The sequence below is a fragment of the Bactrocera dorsalis genome, chromosome 4 (assembly GCF_023373825.1).
Source record: "Bactrocera dorsalis isolate Fly_Bdor chromosome 4, ASM2337382v1, whole genome shotgun sequence".
Taxonomy (NCBI): Eukaryota; Metazoa; Arthropoda; class Insecta; order Diptera; family Tephritidae; genus Bactrocera; species Bactrocera dorsalis.
In genome coordinates, this window is record NC_064306.1 from 19,459,832 (window position 1) to 19,480,013 (window position 20,182).

At 34.6% G+C, this 20,182-nt stretch overlaps 1 protein-coding gene and 1 pseudogene across 5 annotated transcripts in view; both read left to right on the plus strand.

Annotated features, from left to right (window-relative positions):
- The first annotated feature begins 238 nt into the window (after positions 1–238).
- On the plus strand, positions 239–368 carry LOC125778540 (small nucleolar RNA U3; annotated as a pseudogene).
- Positions 369–11,943: 11,575 nt separating this feature from the next.
- LOC105232894 (inhibitory POU protein) overlaps positions 11,944–20,182 on the plus strand; it is a 109,080-nt gene continuing 100,841 nt past the window's right edge. For 2 of the 5 annotated variants that reach the window (XM_049454660.1, XM_049454659.1), the window contains exon 1: positions 11,944–12,553. In XM_049454660.1, the coding sequence (XP_049310617.1) occupies positions 12,434–12,553 (120 nt within the window). In that variant the 5' untranslated portion in view covers positions 11,944–12,433. The remainder of the gene's footprint in view (positions 12,554–20,182) is intronic. The other 3 variants (XM_029553243.2, XM_011214785.4, XM_029553242.2) reach the window with 2 other exon arrangements.

The following is a 20,182-nucleotide window of genomic DNA, read 5'->3' on the forward strand; positions in this document are numbered from 1 at the left end:
TTTCGGCACAGCTCGGCCGACACAACAACACAACACAATGTTCCATGCTTATGCTGTTGTTGTTTTTGTAGAACAATGTTTCAATTTTTGGTTGGTGACATATTCACATGTGTGCGCATATGTATGTTTGTATGCTTGTGCATTATTGAAGTTATAGTTCTTTTTCTTTCGTTTGCTTTTCTGCGAATTCTCAACTATTTTACGTATGTTTTGGTTGAAATACTCTGCGTTGGCCTTTCAGAATCACACAGAATCATTTCTGTGGTTTTTGAAACTGACCCACGACGACGAGGTATATGGTTTTATCTGGGAGCGTGAGATTTAAGAAAATCGCTCGCTTACAAGGGATAAAACGACTTCTGAGTGGCGATTTTAATGAATAAATTCACAGAATCATTTCTGTGCTTTTTGAAATCTATACTAATAAATATTTTTTTCTTACTAATAGAAAATAAATTTATCACAGCAATATACATAAACATATACATAATATTGCTGTGATAAATTTAATTTCTATTAGTAAGCAAAAAATTAATAGTAAATTTATTAAGACTATACTTCTCAGGGCATCATAACAATGTTATGTATATGTATATACATATTATGTATATGTATATTGCTATGATAAATTTATTGCGAAAGCAAATGTTCTACAAAGTAGGTATATTCTATACTTAAACAAAATTATTAGAACCATCGTATGTTTCTTGCATTCATAACCACATCATACTTAAGTCAGCGCGACCTAATTGTCAATGGTGGTGTTGGTGGTAAGCACTTGGAAGGTCAAGATGCTAACACAGGTCCCAGGTTCGAATCCCGACAGAATAAATTTTTAATTTTTTGCTTTTAACATCGTATACTATAAAAATAAGTATTTTTCTTTATTTTAATTTCTATTAGTAAGAAAAATATTTATACTTATATGTACATGTATTTGCATACATTGCCGAAAAAATAAATCACAAGCATACAAACATACATATGCGTACACATATGAATATGTCACCAACAAAAAATTGATCTTCACAAGTCAATCCGGCAGCCAAATTGGCGAAGAACAAAAGAGAGATGATTACGCTGCATATTCTCTTTCGCAACGAAGAGACGGAACTACTTTCCGAGTCAAAATTCCTTCATTTAGAGATTGCTTTATTCTTCATTTTATGTGCATAATAAATTTATAAAATGTGAATTTAAGTTTTCTAGTTTTCTTTCATACAAAATGATACGCATTTCTGAAAATCACTAAGAAGTATAACTTCATCCGCGCGTAGGGACTCCACGCACCTTTTTTTTTATTGAATCTACACCAGAACGAAAACGTTGAAACCATCGTTGTGCGATGGAAATGGAAACTGTATCGGGTCCATAAACTGCTCAAATTTTAAAATGTGCCGTATTTTCTATTTATTTTGCTCCATGTTTGCGATGCTATAACTCACGAACGACTTAAAAGAAACGACAATCAATCAAATACGTGTTAGCTCGTGAAATGAGCTTTCCAAAAAGGTATAGCATGACCCGTTGCGACGAATAAAACGAACTACGCGCTTTCAGCGCCAACTAGCGAAAATTCCGCAAGACTTTTTTGACAACCCAATACTTGTATAATATACACCAGAGCCGCTCAAAATTTTTCATGCCTATACTCGGAGTATAGGCAAGCAAATGCAGTCGAAGCATGTACGCTATGACGCTAATTCTGCCAGCGTCAAAAATACACTCGAAATACAGGAATTCAGTTTCGAATAAGCATATAGAGGACTTAATGAGAATCAAAACTTACGATCTTGAAGTCGATATGGAAAAAATCATGGAAAGTTAAAAAAAATTAACTTAAAATTATTGTTGTTCTTAATTGCTTTTTTAATCAAAAACCATAATTTTTTATTTTTTTCTAAATTTTTAATAACAAAATAACCAAATAGCACGATTTCACTCAGTGTACTAAGCAAGCGAGCGCACACAATCATACGCTGGCAGATATCAAATGTGTGATTGTATGCGTTGGTAAATAAATTGCGTATTATTTTGAGCGGCTCTGATATAAACATAACATCCGTGCATACAGAAGAAGTGAAGCAGAGGAGCAATACTACCGTCACTGTGCTCTCAATGTAAATCAAGAAGTGCTTGTTCTCACTATCGAAACAATAAAGTTACCTAATTATCGGATTGGTTTAGGTGCCTGCTAACTGCAAAACCATCGAATATGCAAGAGAGGATACCTTTGACTCGATTATATCATAGTGGGAACGAGCTGGTTTGCGTTGTCTTCTTACGTTCTAGTGGTAGACCCAGAAATAAAGAGATGTTCAACTCATCTCTCATTGGAAGTGTATATTATTATTTTTTCTTTTAATAGGCGTAAATGTTGGCTCAAACGTTTAGGTGTTTTGAAGACCTCTATGAAAAAACACCTAAAAACCTTTTTGCGTGTGAGCGGCAATTTATGAAGAAATGCGTAACGCAAAGGAATTGCCTCAGAGCCGTTCGGGAAATTAAATTATTGAGGCAGTTAGGGGAGTTAAATCCATAATTCTGTTTTTGAAAATACCATAGAAATGGGCGTAGAAGATTTTGTTTTCCAAATGGAAGGGTCTGCCTCAAATGTCAACGTTGCATCGAGGCAGCTGCTTTCGATTTTAGAAAGGGAAGATCGTGATATAAGCACCCAAAGCACCCAAAGCAGCATCAAGTCTTACAAATTAAGAGTAAGGGATTTTCTTGTGAACAAAAGTTCAAATCAGTTTCTTGTGATTAATTGTCACTGAAATGTCATTTGCAGTAGGATAGGAAAATTGATATGGTGATAGGTATTGAAGATTATGGCGATGAAAATCGCACATCTAGAATAGTCACAACTGCAATGACCATAATGGTGTCTCCACCTCCAAGGTTCACACCTCGGTCCCACCCGTTAGCTTATTTTTTTGTTAGAGGCTCTTGCAAAGGGAATGTCCTTAAAAAATATACATATATTCTTGAAGCCATTACCCAACTTCTAAGTATAGGGCTAGTTCCTTGCCATTTTGTTTGTGACCAGGGTACCAATTTTCAAAATTTAGCTAATTTGTTAGGTATGTATTATGTTGATATACATATGTTTTTTTTTACGATAGCCTCTATTTATTTAAATGTAATCGAAACTGTTTGAGGATGGATTCATGTGTAGAAGTTCACACAAGTGAGGAAAGTTCTCTGATCGCCATTCACTTGGGAGTGGCTAGAAACGATTCTTTTACATATGACTCAGGCAGCTCACGACTTCCGGTCTCTGACCAAGTATCCTCTGGGTAGCCTAAGAACATCCGTTTGAAGGCGAGCTAAAGTGAGAAGGCGAAACATCTTCTGCATAGGGTTGTGCGCTGGGTTTGGGACCCGCTACGTAAAAAAACACCACCAATGAAGAACCACCAGCAGCCTCGGATGAGAGAGCCCCCTTTTGATGGCGACCATGGCAAACGAAATAAGGACTATGATTTGAGGGCATGCACCTGGAATGTCCGGTCCCTTAATTGGGAAGGTGCTGCAGCCCAGCTGGTAGATGTCCTCGTAAAGATAAAGGCTGACATCACCGCCGTCCAAGAAATGTGATGGACGGGACAAGGACAGAGACGAGTAGATCCTTGTGACATTTATTACAGTGGCCATATAAAGCAGCGCAAGTTTGGTGTTGGATTCGTGGTGGGAGAGAGACTCAGTCGCCGAGTACTATCATTCACTCCGGAGAATGAACGTCTAGCCACAATCCGTATCAAAGCGAGGTTCTTCAACATATCGCTGATTTGCGTCCACGCCCCGACGGAAGAGAAGGTCGATGTGACCAATGATGCCTTTTATGAGTGCTTGGAGCGCACTTATGAAAGATGCCCCCGCCACGATGTCAAAATCGTGCTTGGTGACTTCGATCATGTTGTGATAGACGGAAGGCACGTCTCCAGTGTTCTAGACGTGCGTACGCTCTGAGGTCCTAACATCGACTCGGACCACTATATTGTTGCAGCCAAGATTCGCACCCGCCTCTGTGCAGCAAAAAACGAACGTCAACAAACTCATGAAAGGTTCGACGTCGAGAAGCTGCAATCACAACAGACAGCAGAACGATTTTCTACTCGCCTTGCACTCCTGCTCTCTGAGACCACTCGTCAACAACCCGTTATAAGGGAACTGTGGGACGACATTTCAAACTGCTTACGTACAGCTGCAAGAGAAAACAGACTGCCTACCTCTCAACGTTACGGGCGACCACAACACGTGCGGGATGGGATAGATACCGAGAATTGAAGAGGGATGCATTTGCAGACAAAATGGCCGAAATGCGTGGGTATGAAGGGCTTGACAAGCTGGCCGACATGGCTAATGCTCGAAAATTCTAGGAAAAAATGCGGCCGCTAACAGAACGTTTCAAGACCGGAGCATACTCTTGTTGAAACCCCAAAGGTGATCTAGTGCACTTATTCAGCCAGCTGAATGGCAGTGAAAGTACAACGCCAGGAGTAGGGGAACTCCATTCCCGAATCGATGACGATGGAGAAGACGTTGCATTGCCCGACCATGAAGAAGTTCGAGCTATTCAAATACGGCGCACAGTGATTCGCCTGGATCATAGTAGGTGATCAAAAGTCAATTGACAGTACTCTGATTATAACAACCCTTGATATGTCACAATTTTAAGTACGAATTGCGCAAAATATTCTAATACGGTTAAGTACAACAAGTTTAATCGAAGTGTTATCATTTTTATGTTTTCAATTTGAATAAAAAATACAATTAAAATAGTGATTTAACAAGGTTTGGAGAGGAAAACACGACTGTTGATGAAATGGAATTTAATTTAGAAGGTATGTATATATGTATATTTTATGCAATTTAATACTTGTTTTGCGTTTAGCTAATACGTTGTACGGGGTTTTGAAAACTCATATAAAAATGTTTGTGTTCTTTTTATTTTCAAGTTTTTAACGTATACAACTTTTTGTATCCACATATATCCAAGCTAATTTTTGAATATTGTATAACGGCAACCTTAAGATATACAATGACCTTTGATCGAGTACCACATCTTTCCCCCATAAATTTTAATTATTTTTTTCACTATCGAGTTTGCTCTAATTCAAAAATGGAGTTATTTGAAGAATAGCGAAAATGTAAAATAGAACGAAATTCCTAGTTAGTTAATAATGTTTTGACAAAATTTAGTGCTACAGATCTAGCAGAAGGAGATAAAGTTATAAATTTTGAGTGTTTCGTCAAAATTTTCAAAAAAATGGACTGAGGCAAATATGATGATTGAACGTTTTTTAAACAAAAATCGCAGTTGGTTAAAAGGAGCAGATTTACAAATTCACCTACAAATGGAGCATCCCTGTCCAACCTCATCAACTGGAAGCAATCGACCTCAAGGTAGACAAAAAAAAATTTGAAGAGTCGTCTTTTAAAACGAAAAAACGAAGGGTTGAAACCAGAACACTTTACTAGAATCGCGAAGAGCCATCGAGTTGACCGCTGAAGTAGCAAATCACTTGAAGGGTAATAGAAACATAGCTATGTACTTCGATTAAAGAAAGTTTGAAATCTACAGAAAAAAAGAAGTCTGGAATACTACATGCGAAGGCAGGTAATTGACAAGTGATGAGGCATTAGCTTATTATGTGGATTCTAAGTGCACAAGTTACTCCTACAAACAGACGCGAAAATGGTCATTGAAGGCAGGCCATAAAGTTTTCCATCCTATTTTAGTTTACGTAAGTATAAAAATTTGTGTTACCCTGCAGAAGTTAAACTTCAAGCCATTTTGGATAAAACAGCTAAACGTTTAATTGATGCACAAAGTGAAGTTTTCAAAGAAAATATATCTTCTAAGGCGTCATTGACACTAATCAGGAAATGGGGATGTGACGGAAGCTCCGGCCATAGCGCTTATAGTTTGGGCATAAAAAAGTGGCAAGCTAAAATCGATATAGAAAAGGCTAATGTAAAACAGCGTTCGGAAGAAGTAAGACAAAAGTTTAAAAACCAGATGGGACTTATAGTAGACACACCGAAATCTGAATATGGGAACTCTAATGATGGAAATACGGCCCGCAGGTTCTTTATGAATCTGGAACTGAGTGGGCAGATTACCGGATTGGATATTCAGCTAATTAAAAATTTTAGCATTTTATTGAGAACGCTATCCTCCGGCTACGATATTGATTGCAATAAATTCGAAAATCTTTGTTCCAAAACCAGAACACTTTATCTTAATTTATATTCGTGGTACTATGTACCAGTCACCGTGCACAAAATCCTGGCACATAGTACGGAGGTAATTAGAACTTGTATTCTTCCAATCGGACAACTTTCGGAGGAATCTAAAGAGGCCCGTAAAAAGGACTGCCGTAGATTTCGTGAACACCACACCAGAAAACAGTCACGTATAGCCACAAATATAGATTTACTACATATGCCTTTAATAACATCCGATCCGGTAATCAACTTACTCAGAGAAGTTCCTAAAGAGAGAACAGGTAAATTACCGTAGGAAGTTCTAAATTTAATTGTCCCGCCTTCAATACCATCAAAAGTACCACGTCGGGTAACGTGTGACGATAAAGATTATCTAGTATCTGATTCAGATGAATCTAACAGTGATGATGAGTCATTCAATGAGTAATGATATCGTAGCATTAACATTTTGTTGTTGTGTGTTAATGTTATTTTTATGTTATTGTTATTATTAGGTCTGTTGGTAAAAAATTCCTTACATTCAAGTAAATGTTATTGTATTTTCTGAAATTTAAAAAAATATTTAAATATATTTTTTACACAATTTTTTGTTTTCTATTCGTTAATCTAAAAAAAATATATTAATTTTTCATTGAAACTTAAAATCATTAATCAAACGACCAAAACAATTAAATTTCAAACTAAAATATTTTTGTCCCCCTAACTTGTATTAAACGATACACTGTGCGGCGGCGAAGAACTGATAAAGAGCAGGCATCAGCTTCTTTGTAAAATATGGTCGGACGAAAGTATACCTAACGATTGGAATTTAAGTGTGCTCTGCCCAATCCACAAAAAGGTGGACCCCATATTTTGTGCCAAATAACGTGAGGTAAGCCTTCTTAACATCGCGTATAAGGTTTTATCGAGCGTATTGTGTGAAAGATTAAAGCCTACTGTCAACAAACTGATTGGATCTTATCAGTGTGACTTTAGACCTGGCAAATCAACAACCGACCAGATATTCACCATGCGGAAATTTTGGAAAATACCCGTGAAAGGAGAATCGACACACAGCACCTCTTCACAGCTGCTTTCGGCAGAACGAAAGGAGCTGCCTTTATGCCGCGATATCTGAATTTGGTATTCCCGCAAAACTAATACGGCTGTGCAAGACAAAATATCTCCTGTCATCAAACAAAAAATCGTCGAACTCGCGACTAGGTACCCACGTCATTGTTGACAGTCATAACTTCCAAGTTGCAGATAATTTCGTCTATTTAGGAACCAGGGTCCGAATCGCGGCATTCGTGATCGAGCGAGCTATTGTATCGAAATAAATTTCGTGACGTTTCGAGTAGCCGGATCGCCGCACTCGATACGAAGCGAATCTAAATTAGCTCACTGTAACAGCCCTGGCCTCTCTACAAATGGCATTTACGAAGTGTCAAATTCTGAAATCAAAACAAAGAAAGTTGTTGAAGCCGTGCTATATTTTTTTATAAAGGTGAAATACTATTGTATTGTGATATCATCGGTCTCAACACCCGCGCCGTTAGTTCTGCTTTCTCCAGACTGAACAAGGAAGCAACGCAAATGGGTATGGCAGTGAACGAGGGCAAGACGAAATATCTCCTGTCATCAAACAAACAGTCGTCGCACTCGCGACTTGGCTCTCACGTCACTGTTGACAGTCATAACTTTGAAGTTGTAGATAATTTCGTCTATCTTGGAACCAGCGTAAACACCACCAACAATGTCAGCCTGGAAATCCAACGCAGGATTACTCTTGCCAACAGGTGCTACTTCGGACTGAGTAGGCAATTGAAAAGTAAAGTCCTCTCGACGAACAAAAACCAAACTCTATAAGTCGCTCATAATTCCCGTCCTGCTATATGGTGCAGAGGCTTGGACGATGACAACAACCGATTTGTCGACGTTGCGAGTTTTCGAGAGAAAAGTTCTGTGAAAGATTTATGGTCCTTTGCGCGTTAGCCACGGCGAATATCGCATTCGATGGAACGATGAGCTGTACGAGATATACGACGACATTGACATAGTTCAGCGAATTAAAAGACAGCGGCTAGGCTGGCTAGGTCATGTTGTCCGAATGGATGAAAACACTCCAGCTCTGAAAGTATTCGACACAGTACCCGCCGCGGGAAGCAGAGGAAGAGGAAGACCTCCACTCCGGCGGAAGGACCAAGTGGAGAAGGACCTGGCCTCGCTTGGAATATCCAATTGGCGCCACGTAGCGAAGAGAAGAAACGACTGGCGCGCTGTTGTTGACTCGGCTATAATCGCGTAAGCGGTGTCTACGCCAGTAAAGAAGAAGAAAAAGAAGAAGAAATACCATTGTTTTTCTCAAAAGTGATGCATGCAATAATTTTTTTATATTCGTCTTCGGAATCTGCGGAAGAAAACGTGCAGCAAGTCATAAGGAACCGAATGCGAGACAAAAGCAATCCCTTGGCATTGCCGGAGGCAGCGTAAGGAATTAGAATTGTGTACAAATTAATTTCAATTGCCTACATGTTTATATTTACAGCTTCAGGACACGGTTCAGACTCTCTAAAAGTGCATTTAACTACGTATTGGCTGAACTCAAATTTGAAGGGCATTTGTCAACCGCAGTGGCACCAATGAGTCAACTTGGAGCGACTTTGTCCCTTTTGGCCAGTGGTAGCTACCAGCACTTGGTGGGAAATGACTTTTTGATAGGAATATGTCAAAGCACTATTTGCAAAATAATAAAAAATGTAATCAGCGAAATGGAAACAAAGTTGTGCCCCCAATTTATTAAATTCGTGCCCGACAATCTTTCGGAATGCACGAAATCGTTTGTTGAAAAATACAAAATTCCTGGAGGTAAGATTAGTGCTTTTATTTTGAGTAAAATGTTGCGCTTTTAAAGCTGAAGCATACTTAACATATTTAAATATATGTTTATGCCTGCAGTTAATGGATGTATTGATGGCACGCACTTTGGGCTGCAAAAACCAACAGTAAATGAGCACACGTTCTTCAACAAGAAAGGATACCATAGCCTCAACTCAATGATAGTAGGTTGCATATAAAATGTATGCACATACACATACGTATACTTATAAACTTTAATTTAATTACAGATATGTGACCATGAATACCGCATTTTGGCCATTGACTCAAAGTATGGTGGAGCCGCACACGATTCCTTTGTGTGGAAGCATTCGGCACAACGAAAGTTTTTAGAGGAGCAATTTAACCAAAATAACTTCAAAAATGTTTGGCTTTTAGGTAATATAACTTTTTATTGTACTGTTATGCATACATGTACCTAAATTTAAAATACATTTTTCGTAAATCAATAGGAGATTCGGGTTATCCCTTGGAGCCGTGGTGTTTAACACCATTCAGGAACCCTGAAGAAGGGTCTACTCAAGCTCGGTTCAATGAGGCTCGTTCTAAAGCTCGCTGTGTGGTTGAAAGAACCATTGGTATCCTAAAGGTCCGTTGGAAAATTCTCAGCAATGACAAGAGAAGCCGTGACCAACCTGAAAAAATGGCACAATTCGGGAATGTATGTGCAGCGTTGCATAACATTTGCATACATTTCAAAGATGCGTCGTATTGCAGACATTATGCAAGTGAAGCTATTAACACAGAAGTGGATATGGGAAACGAAACTCATTTAACCAAAATTGGACACAAAATTCGAAACCATATAATGTTGGCGCTAGAAAATACAATTTGAATAAAACAAGTGTATGTACGTTTATTATTATTTGTATGTATATTTATTTATTTTCTTTTAAGGCTTCTAATTGTATTCGGTTAATTTGCAGCTCTATTGCTGCGCCGCGGCTCATACCGCCTTCTACAGCCGCCATACAACCTAGATGTGACTCCTCGGAACATTTTTGTTTCCTTTCCTGAAAAGGCCAATGAAAGGCGAGCATTTTGAGACGACAGGCTATTCCGAAGAATGTCTTCCGTGACGCCTTCAATGCTTGGAAACCGCGCTGGCAGCGCTGCATCGACGCAGTAAGAGCCTATTTGAAAGTTTTTAAAGAATTGGAACGATTGGTTCAATATTTTTTTTTTAAATCGACTCAGCCCTATTACTTTCCGGACAAACCCTGTATTACAGTATATATCGATATCTTAATACAGTTAAAGATTAATGTTTAGTACTACATGATGCGATATGATGTAATGAACAAATAACGGCAGTGAATTTGCAATAATTCCACAACCTTATGTTTAAGTATAAAGTCGATTTTCTTGTATATACACATTTATCTATCGATAATGAGTTGCTTCAAATCATTAAAATTAGGTTGATTTTAATATTAATAATTCGGATATAAAGAAATACATAGAAGTGAAGAGAAGATAAAGCTTAAAAAGGATAATACGGCATAATATGATAGGGTTGAAAAAAGCTTTTGACGGTCTCATGTACGAAACCGAACATTAAATCACTTACCATGGTATGCTACAAATTTGTCATTATTTGCATAAAAAATTTACCAAACATAGAAAATAATCATAAGAAATGAAAAGAACATATATATAGGAAAAAATTCAACTAGGGTAGTCAATATTATTATTTGGTGCATAATATTACTCTAATAATTTAAAGCTACAATGTGAAAATAGGACTACAACCACGTCCACTTCTCAAATATCACAATTTTAAATTTCGTGTGATTCTTTCACACTATACTATAAACCAAGCAGCAATATAATATACTTATAACATATACGAGTATATCGGAATAAAACTTTTAACGAATACTGGCTTTAGGATAGTCATTTCAAGTCTAAAAGTTTTCGAAATGGGGTTATAACGATTTCAATCTCCGAAAGTATGGACCCCAATGTATGTGCAGAAAAAAACTAAAATTTGTACGCTAAATACTTGTATATCTAATATAAAGAGAATCTTTGGCCAATAATAATGTACCCATGTGTCAAAATGAATAAAATCGGATCAATATTTATCTAGCGCCCACATATCTCATATAAAGAATTTGCGGTTGATAAGATGTGATTTATCTTAATAACAATAAGAGAGGGTATATTTCTAAAAGTTCTGTCCTTGTTTAACAAAAATGTTTCTAATAGAATAAATAAAGTTAACATAAAACTATAACTATAAATTCATAAAATATAAGGAGACGTGATTGTGCTGAGCACTAAAACGTTTTTTAAGCGCACAGATATGGTTGAATCATTTTACATTTAATACTTAACATGGGGACAGATTTCGGGCATACATGCACACGAAATAATATATGCGTGTATATGTTCGTTTCGAAATTCATTCATTTTGATGTTCGATAGGTCGACCTTCTGGGTATGCTACCTAAAAGCCCATCATTTGGGTCTCTCTGTCCTGAAACAGCTTTGTCCCAAATCGCCTCTTCGTCAGGCGCACGCGTTGAATTTTCTCATTTAATATCCATGAGAGCATCCAAACGAAATACACAACTTCAATAAATACAGTCTTTAAAGTACATATAATCAAAGGTTTATGTATATACATATATATGGTGTTGTGCATAAAAAGCATGGTAGATACTTATTATATAAAATTACTGTCGCCTCAATTGGCCAATGACAAGCATTCATAAGGTTGGATTTCAAATCTAAATTCAGCCACACTGAAGGGTGGGTCGGAAAAACGACACGCCCCACATGAATAATGAAAATTTGTCCTTCCCAAATAAACTGGAGTTAGTGAAACTCATCATAGAATTCTTTATCATACGGTTGTCTAGTTGTAAAATCTGTTCGGGTCCGTTTAGTTTAAACAATCGTGAATTATTGTGAATAAAGTACTTTAGATGTAATTATGTGCGTGTTTTTATATTAGTCGTTTCATAATTCATTAATTTGTAATTCATAGTTAGTTTTGGATCGGTGCTAATGTGTGTATATACATAAAAACATACATGTGAAAAGTGTCATAGTCTACGATTCAACGGTGTGACAAAGTAAATCGAAGAATGAATAATATGTTCTATATTTGTGAGAAAAATTGTATTTAAAAAGTTAAAGGAAGAAGATTATAACAAGTTCCTCAAATTGCTATTTGGTAATATTTTGTCCTGCATATTTATATGCGGGATATAAATAGATTCAAAAACAGTGCTTCAAAATTTATTCGCCGACGACTTTTGACGCCTCTCGGGCGTTTAAGCTCGAGGAGGATTTCGTAGGGAGTTGTGTGACAATGTCGATGTATTCAACGACGGATAAAATGAAAATGTCTGCTCCTACCTGCTTTCCTGGCCGATACAGCCCTACTTATAGGGGTCCGGATCAGATGAGGAGATGTATGCCGAATCCTTCTGTAAGTATAAAAAAAGAGTGCCACTCTAAATTTGTGGAACAAAACATTGAATTTAATTTTAATGTAATATTACTCCATATTGTATATACATGTATAAGCAAATCGGCTTACATAGAATATTGAAATTTATAATTGATAAATTATATTGATAAAGTTTTATATGCATATATTTGTAGGTATTTTCACAAGTAGCTATGCAAAAATGTGTGTATGAATGAATAGAGTTTTTAAAATTAGTTTTCTATTTCAATGCATTTTTCTTCTAAAGTGATTTGTATTCAACAACAAAAAGTAGATTCTAGTGAAAGAATTTTTAATTACTTCAAGAAGGAATTCTTTGAAAATAGTTTAGACAATATTCCCCTGTACGTATTATTTCTGATGTTATGTAGAGTTAAGTACCAAACATTTATATACATGTAAAGTGTATCTAATTGGATAATAACATTTTTTTGTACTAATTTTGAAGAATTTTTGAAAGAACGACGCCTAGTGGGTTAAGATATTGAAATTTTCATATAGATTTGAGCCTTTAGTTCCACATAAAAAATACATAAAATACTCTGATATGTATACTCATAAATTAGAAAATATGTGCTAGAAAAAGTTACGCCATAGACGCTGAAAGTTACAGTGTAAGAGTTTCGAATTTATGTGCAGACTTAAAATTCTGAATTAAGCGGCCTAAAACAAAAATGGTTTCACCTCGTTGATCTATAGATATTTAAATCTATAAATTTCTTTGTAGGAATGGACTTATAGTATAGCCTCATTTTTTATCGTTTGTAAAACATTTTTTTTAGAATTTTTACGAAGTAGTATGCATGGCTATGAAGATACAATTTGAGATATGTTTTTTACAGTAAAATACATTTAATTGGTTCTTATACCTTTCGGTTTAAGTTTAGGGGTTTAAGTTTTGGTTTTCACTGACCTTTTAAACTCTTTCTTCGCTTTGCTGTATTTTTCTAATTTTTTTCATTAAAAACTAAACCAACTACAAGATTTCGAAAAGAGAAAGATTGAACATCTAATAACAATCCTTATATTAATTTGTTCATTATTTGTTAAAGTTTTATGACGGCCCAAATCGTCTTCAATAATATCTAAAATAGTTAAATTAAACTTTACATTTTATATAAATGGTACTTCAATGCATATGTTGAATTCAATTCTCCCATTTTGAATTATGACAAATAAAGAAGAATACGAAAATCGACTGCAACTAATACCATGGAAAAACGATGTGTGCGAACGCACGCACATACATAAGTGATTTGAAAATTAGTCTGATAGGTGATTTGACAACAAAAGATGAAGTACACTTACTCAATTGCTAAATCCGTAAATAAACTAAGGTTTACTAAAAATCCGTTAATTTCTAAATATTTTATGTAACTTTCCGCTTGATCGAAGTTCCTCTAGGTCAACTAATAAAACTTTGTGGAAATAATTAGATATTTAACATTTTTTGGTAAACTATGTATCTCGGAAATGACACATTCAGACAATTCGTCTAAATGAAGATATATTATTTATTATTTTAGATTCGGAATATTTTAAATATATCTTCTCTTTCAAACATTTTTTAATATTTTAGGAATGTTTTACGCATTTTTAGCATACTGATATTACTTAATAAACATTGCTAAAAATACTGTTATTTTAGCCACGGCTAGTAGATCGTTAACTACGCACTGATATACATTCATAACTGTATCTTAATAACTATTGTGTAGTTAAGGTCCACGATAATTTTATTAAATTAACTAAATTCTGTTCTTGCAACATGTTGCATAGGACAATTTGTTTCTCAATCTTTGAGGTATTTAATAAATAATAAAAGCGGTACGCTTCTTTGATTGTCAAATGTGTTAGGAATAATAAAGTATTTTAATTTTTTTCACTTTTTTTAAATATAAGTAATAATAAAACTATCACAACTTACTATTCCGGTTATTTAAAAAATTGTCAACACTTGCGTTGCACCCTGGCGTTCAACATGTCCTCTGACGTATTCGCAATTGTGTTTCCCCATTTGGTGGAGAAATGTTTCCTATCGCATTAAAATAGTTTTATTACCCCTCAGTTTCCAAAAGAATTCATGCCTAGCGTTTCCATAAAATTATATTATTTACTAGTTCACCTTCAACTTTTAAAATCAAGAATTTTTGAAAATTGGTTAAACCTTACCAGAAAGTTATTTAAAAAGATTAGAAATAGAATAGGTAATCTGGTAGTTTTCGGAATCAGAACTGAAACCGATAAAACAATTAAGTATATATCATAAATTCAGATATTATTAGTCTCATGTTCGAAACAGAAATTGTATAGGTTAAAATGTATGTAATTATTTAATTTTTACATGTACATTGTCATTGATAGAGGATTTCAAAATGGTTTGTTTATCTTTTGCGACGCAGAGGTTAGCAAAACTCAATTATTTTAAAGTCCATTTACGATTTATATATTTAAATAATATTAATAATATTAATAATATTAGTAATATTAGTAATATTCAATTAATCAATCTATTATATGCCGACGTTAAAGAAATAATTTATTACATACTAGCTGACCCGGCGAACTTCGCCCCGCCCAATTTTTATTTTTTTTTTGGAAGTCATAGACTCGTATAACTTTACCACAAATAATATAAACTTCAAACAACGCATTTTCATTTAATGTTTGTAGCGCCATCTACTGTAACATACCGCACTCAATACCGCACTTAGCGCCACCAACTGGTGGATAGCTCTTTGCTAATAATAAACAAATAATTTGCAATAAATAAATAATGCGACTATAAGGAGAGTTATAAACCATCCTATCTTTCAAGTTGGACCAAACTGCACACAGTGTTGAAAATTTCATTAAAATCGGTTCAGTCGTTTAGGAGTCCATCGAAAACAAACATCGTGACACGTGTTTTTTATATATTAAGATTAAATTACCGACTAAATAAAGGCATTCTTGAAAACTCTTTTGTAACTGTAAACAAATGTTTTCTTCACCAACCATCATGACCAGCAGGAAGTTATACTCGTACATTGTCTTCGTTGTATCTTTTTGGTCACAACGAAGCGGCTTTAACCGATTGCGGCAATTTAATTAGTATACATAGGTAAATCACATAAGCTAGGAAGAGTTGGTGAAATTAAAAGAATAATCAGTTCGGTTAAAGTGCAAAACGTCTATCAGGGGGTCGGAATCCAAGCAATTTTATATGTACACTAGAGGACTCGCCTACGTTTTACTGTGGCTGATACATAGGTAGTACTACTAATACCGTCTATATGATTTCTATTAGTTAGATTATAAGTATTAGTTAAAGAATAATCGCATTTTTGATGAAGCAACAAAAATGAATCAAAAAGCATTTCGTACGTTAGGAAAGAATTTGTTTTTGGGGTAAAAATACTATTGAATTTTGGCTGTGCATCAGTGAAATCAATCGAGTCCAATCGATTATCAGCCTGGTGGACTGCATATTAAGAAACTGTTCTCAAGCGTGGAAAGACAAAAAAATCGGCTGGCAAGGTTATGGCATATTCATCGAATGATAAATGAGCCAGTTTTAATTCATTGCATTGTGTATTTGATTGCAGTTCTATTCTACCATTCCCAATATTTAGCAATTGTATTATTTTTCAGCAAGGATCAGTTATAGCTACCCATAGACGTATTGAATCACCCAATCTATTACTTAAGAACGAACAACTCTGTCCACAATATAAAAACTTGATCCACAGATGTCGCCTTTTACTTTGGCATCGTTTTGTTTAATGCACGTTTACGCCAATTTAAGGTTTGAATATTGGATACTGCGATGGTGGCGCCATCTATCGGTCAAACATTTCAAAATTAACAATTGATTAAAAATGAAAAAATAATTTAAAAAACATTTTCCAGTGGACCAAATTGTAAATCTAAACCATTCCCGAATCTCCTTGAACATACACACCAAATTTCATCACAATCGGTCCATCCGTTTAGGAGCAGTTCAAATGCAAACACGCGGTCAGAAGATTTATATATATAAAGATATGCTATATACCATATAGTATAACTTATACAAAAACAAAAACCATTATATGTAGTAGTTGCACAAAGCGAAATGGCCACCTAAAATGCCCTGTAAATTAGAAGAAAATTTAGAAGATTTCTTTTCAGTTTCTCTCCAATAATATGCCCATATTATTATTACTGGACATCTCTTTTTAATAAAATATAATTTAGGAGATGACGCGTAGAATTTAGATGAAATCCTTTTCAGTGAAATGTAATAGATAGCCTATAAAACTAAGGTGGAAACCTTTTCAATATAATTAAGAAGGTGAACCCTAGAAATAAGAGGAAACACTTCTTAATAAAATCAAGTAGATAACCTGTAAAACTAAGCAGAAACTCTCCTTAACATAGATAAGATGGGAGTCTTAATTATTATTGGAACATCATCTTAATTTTAACAAGCCGATGATCTTATCAATTTGATATTATTTTCCCCTAAATTGAAATTAACACTTTCTGAAAATAAATAAAACACGAGTTTTTTTTAACTGTTTTTTTTTTTTTATTAATTCAGCATTAGCATAACTATAGCTAGTTTAAATACTTATGTATATATAATTAAAATTGACTTTACATATTTCCTTGTAATTTTAATAACATAAATAATTGAAAAACTTATAATTCTTATAACTCTAATAGAAAATTAAAGGTATTTTTACCAATATTTTTTGGCTCTTATAACTTTAAGACCATTATTTAAAACATAAAAATCTATTGGCGGACCATCTAAAGAATTAAATTTGATGAGAGTGTAATTATGTTTTTCACTGCCAATCACATATGATTGAAATTTTTCAGAAAAATTTAGACAATATGACTTTTCGCTACAATACTAATATTATTTTCGCTTATTAAGAAATCGCATATTTCGTAAATAAGAAAACTGTCTTTAGTAACTTAAACAATGTGTCCAATTTTGAAAGTTTTTCCTCGGAAACTTATACTCAGAATCCATATTTTTAAATGGTTCAGATAAATTTACCATTATTTCATCATATTGAACTTTATTTTAAAAATTTTGAATCAACGGGTTAACCATTTCTACTATTGGAGCCATAATATGTTCTTTTATAGATTTTTGAATACTAAGAACGTCTTTTCTCAAAAATGTGGATGATTGTGCAGTTTAAAAGTAAATTAAATGAAGTTTGCAAGACAAGGAAGTGGATATTCATCACGATACTGTAATTGTGTAAGTGGCTCTTGAGAAACTAAAATTTGATTGCAATTTTCCTCATCGAAAACATATTTTGCTATGGACTGAAGCCCATGATCTTCCTTTAAATGATTTATAAGTAAACATGAAGTTAAGTGGGGCTTGTGACATAAATAGCAAGCAAATTTGGACATTTTTAACAACTAAAAAGAAAAGAAAGAAAATAAGAAAATAGTTATCTAACTTACTAAGTAAATTTGAAACTGAAGGAAAGTTCAAACTTAAGCCCAAAAAAGTATTGTTCTAAAAATACCCAAACTTGCTTGCTATTATGGGAATATTCAATTTGGAATACATAACTTAACTTAATAATACATTCGACGCATTTCATTAAAGTGTACCCCACTTTCCTTTCCACTTAAGCCCGTCGCAAAATATAAAGAATTCTGATATACTTGTATAGTCCTCACCTACTGTAATGATGTGAGGCTGCAATTGCTGTTTTTTAATCGCGTATTGCTCAATTTTGCCTGTTATAATTGAATAATGTTTAATTTGAAAATAAATACTTTGTGCTTTTTTCTTACCAATTCGTAACCGATAAAATCACTGTAGCGCGTCCAGTCTGCTAGCAAATCCGATAGGGATCTCTATCATTATTTCTAAACGTGTCTGTATCTACCCAAAATTTTTTAACTTTTTCCCAAGGTGTGCAGTTATGTGCCAACTAAAACTTTTTTCCAAAACGTTATCTGCAGTGCAAGTAGTTAAATTAAATATTGTTAAAACAACAAATTATTTTATAAAATAGGAGTAAAAAGTATTGCATACCGTCAAAAGCGTCTTCATGAGCTTCCTGAGTAACAGAATTGGCTTTATTTTCTAACTTTATGGCATTAGCCCAACGCGAGAACAATTTATCGCTCGGATTCTTTTTTCACATTTTTCTTTCCAAAAAGTAAAATTCCTAGTATATAAGAGTAACAAAAAATTGGTGTAAGTTTTTAGTAGTTGTAATCGAATTCGTGCAATTACCTTCTTTTCTTCAGGAAATACCGCAACAATTTCATTCACCCATTGCTTCATATCTGAGTATTGCATTTTGCGTCCTAAACCAATATAGTTGTCAACGATGCAATGTGTTACATTTTTTTGATTTCTACTGTCCAAGTAGCCATGCCTTTCTTGATAACTTAAAGCAATTTGTCCCTTTACTGACGTTTTTAAAAGCTCGCGTAGATTGAAATTCTTCGTTTGAGGCGAACAAGGTAGCATACTACATTCTCCCGATTTGACGGAAGACAAATCACTAGATATTTTTTTCAGCCAATCTAAGACTTCGGTGTTTGCAGTTTGTGTCTCCTGGTCACAAATAAATGGAATACCCTTGAAAACAGAATCCACACACTAACTTTCAAATTAAAATTACTTCAAATTTGGCTTTTAGAGCAAAATTAAAGTTTTTTCTTAAACGATTACTTGTGTTGTGCATACCGCTCTATAAACTGAATTGATAACTTAAAAATAAAAAAATCATCTTACCTTTTTTGTTCGTTTGTACTCATGTCTCTCACTTATGCCGACAAGCTCAGCCATTTTGAATGTTCATTTAACTGTTGACAGCTGCTTTGCTTGCACGTGTTTTGGATCGGATTTGGTCGAATTTTACCTATCAAAAAAATTGCACCACGATAACGCCCCTGCTCACACATCGTTGCTTGTGCGCGACTTTTTGGCCAAAAACAACACTCTAATGATGCCGCAGCCACCGTATTCCCCAGATCTGGCCCCCTGTGACTTTTTCTTCTTCCCTAAACTGAAGAGGCCCATGAAAGGATGACGTTACGCTCCTCTTGACGAAATAAAGACGGCATCGAAGGAGGAGCTGAAGAAGATAAAAAAAATGATTTTTGTACACAAGTGTATAATATCTCTTTGGGATTACTTTGAAGGAGACAAAATAGATATTCATGAATAAATAAATAATTTTTGAAAAAACACAAAATTCGCTATACTTTTTGAACAGACCTCGTACATATGTATGTACGCATTTGAGACGTTAAAAGCAAATTTTAAATTAATAGAAACTCTTTTAAAAATAAAAGGTTTTTCTTTTTAATCAATTTAATTGGTTATAGTAAAAATTAGTGGATGTCCTTATTGATTTGCTCTTTAATAGTTTTCTCATAAAAACAAGTAGATTTCTTCTTCAAAAACGAGTTATTAAATAAGAATTTATCATTTTATTTTTAGTCGGTTTCCTTTTCAAGAGATTTTAGAAGAAATTTAAGATAAAAATAAGAAGACTTCCTAGTAAAATTTTCTTCAATTTTTCCCCACCTAGCTCTCCCCGCCCGAAAAGCTGTTTAGAAGTCAATGTTATTAATTATAGGTGAAGTTTT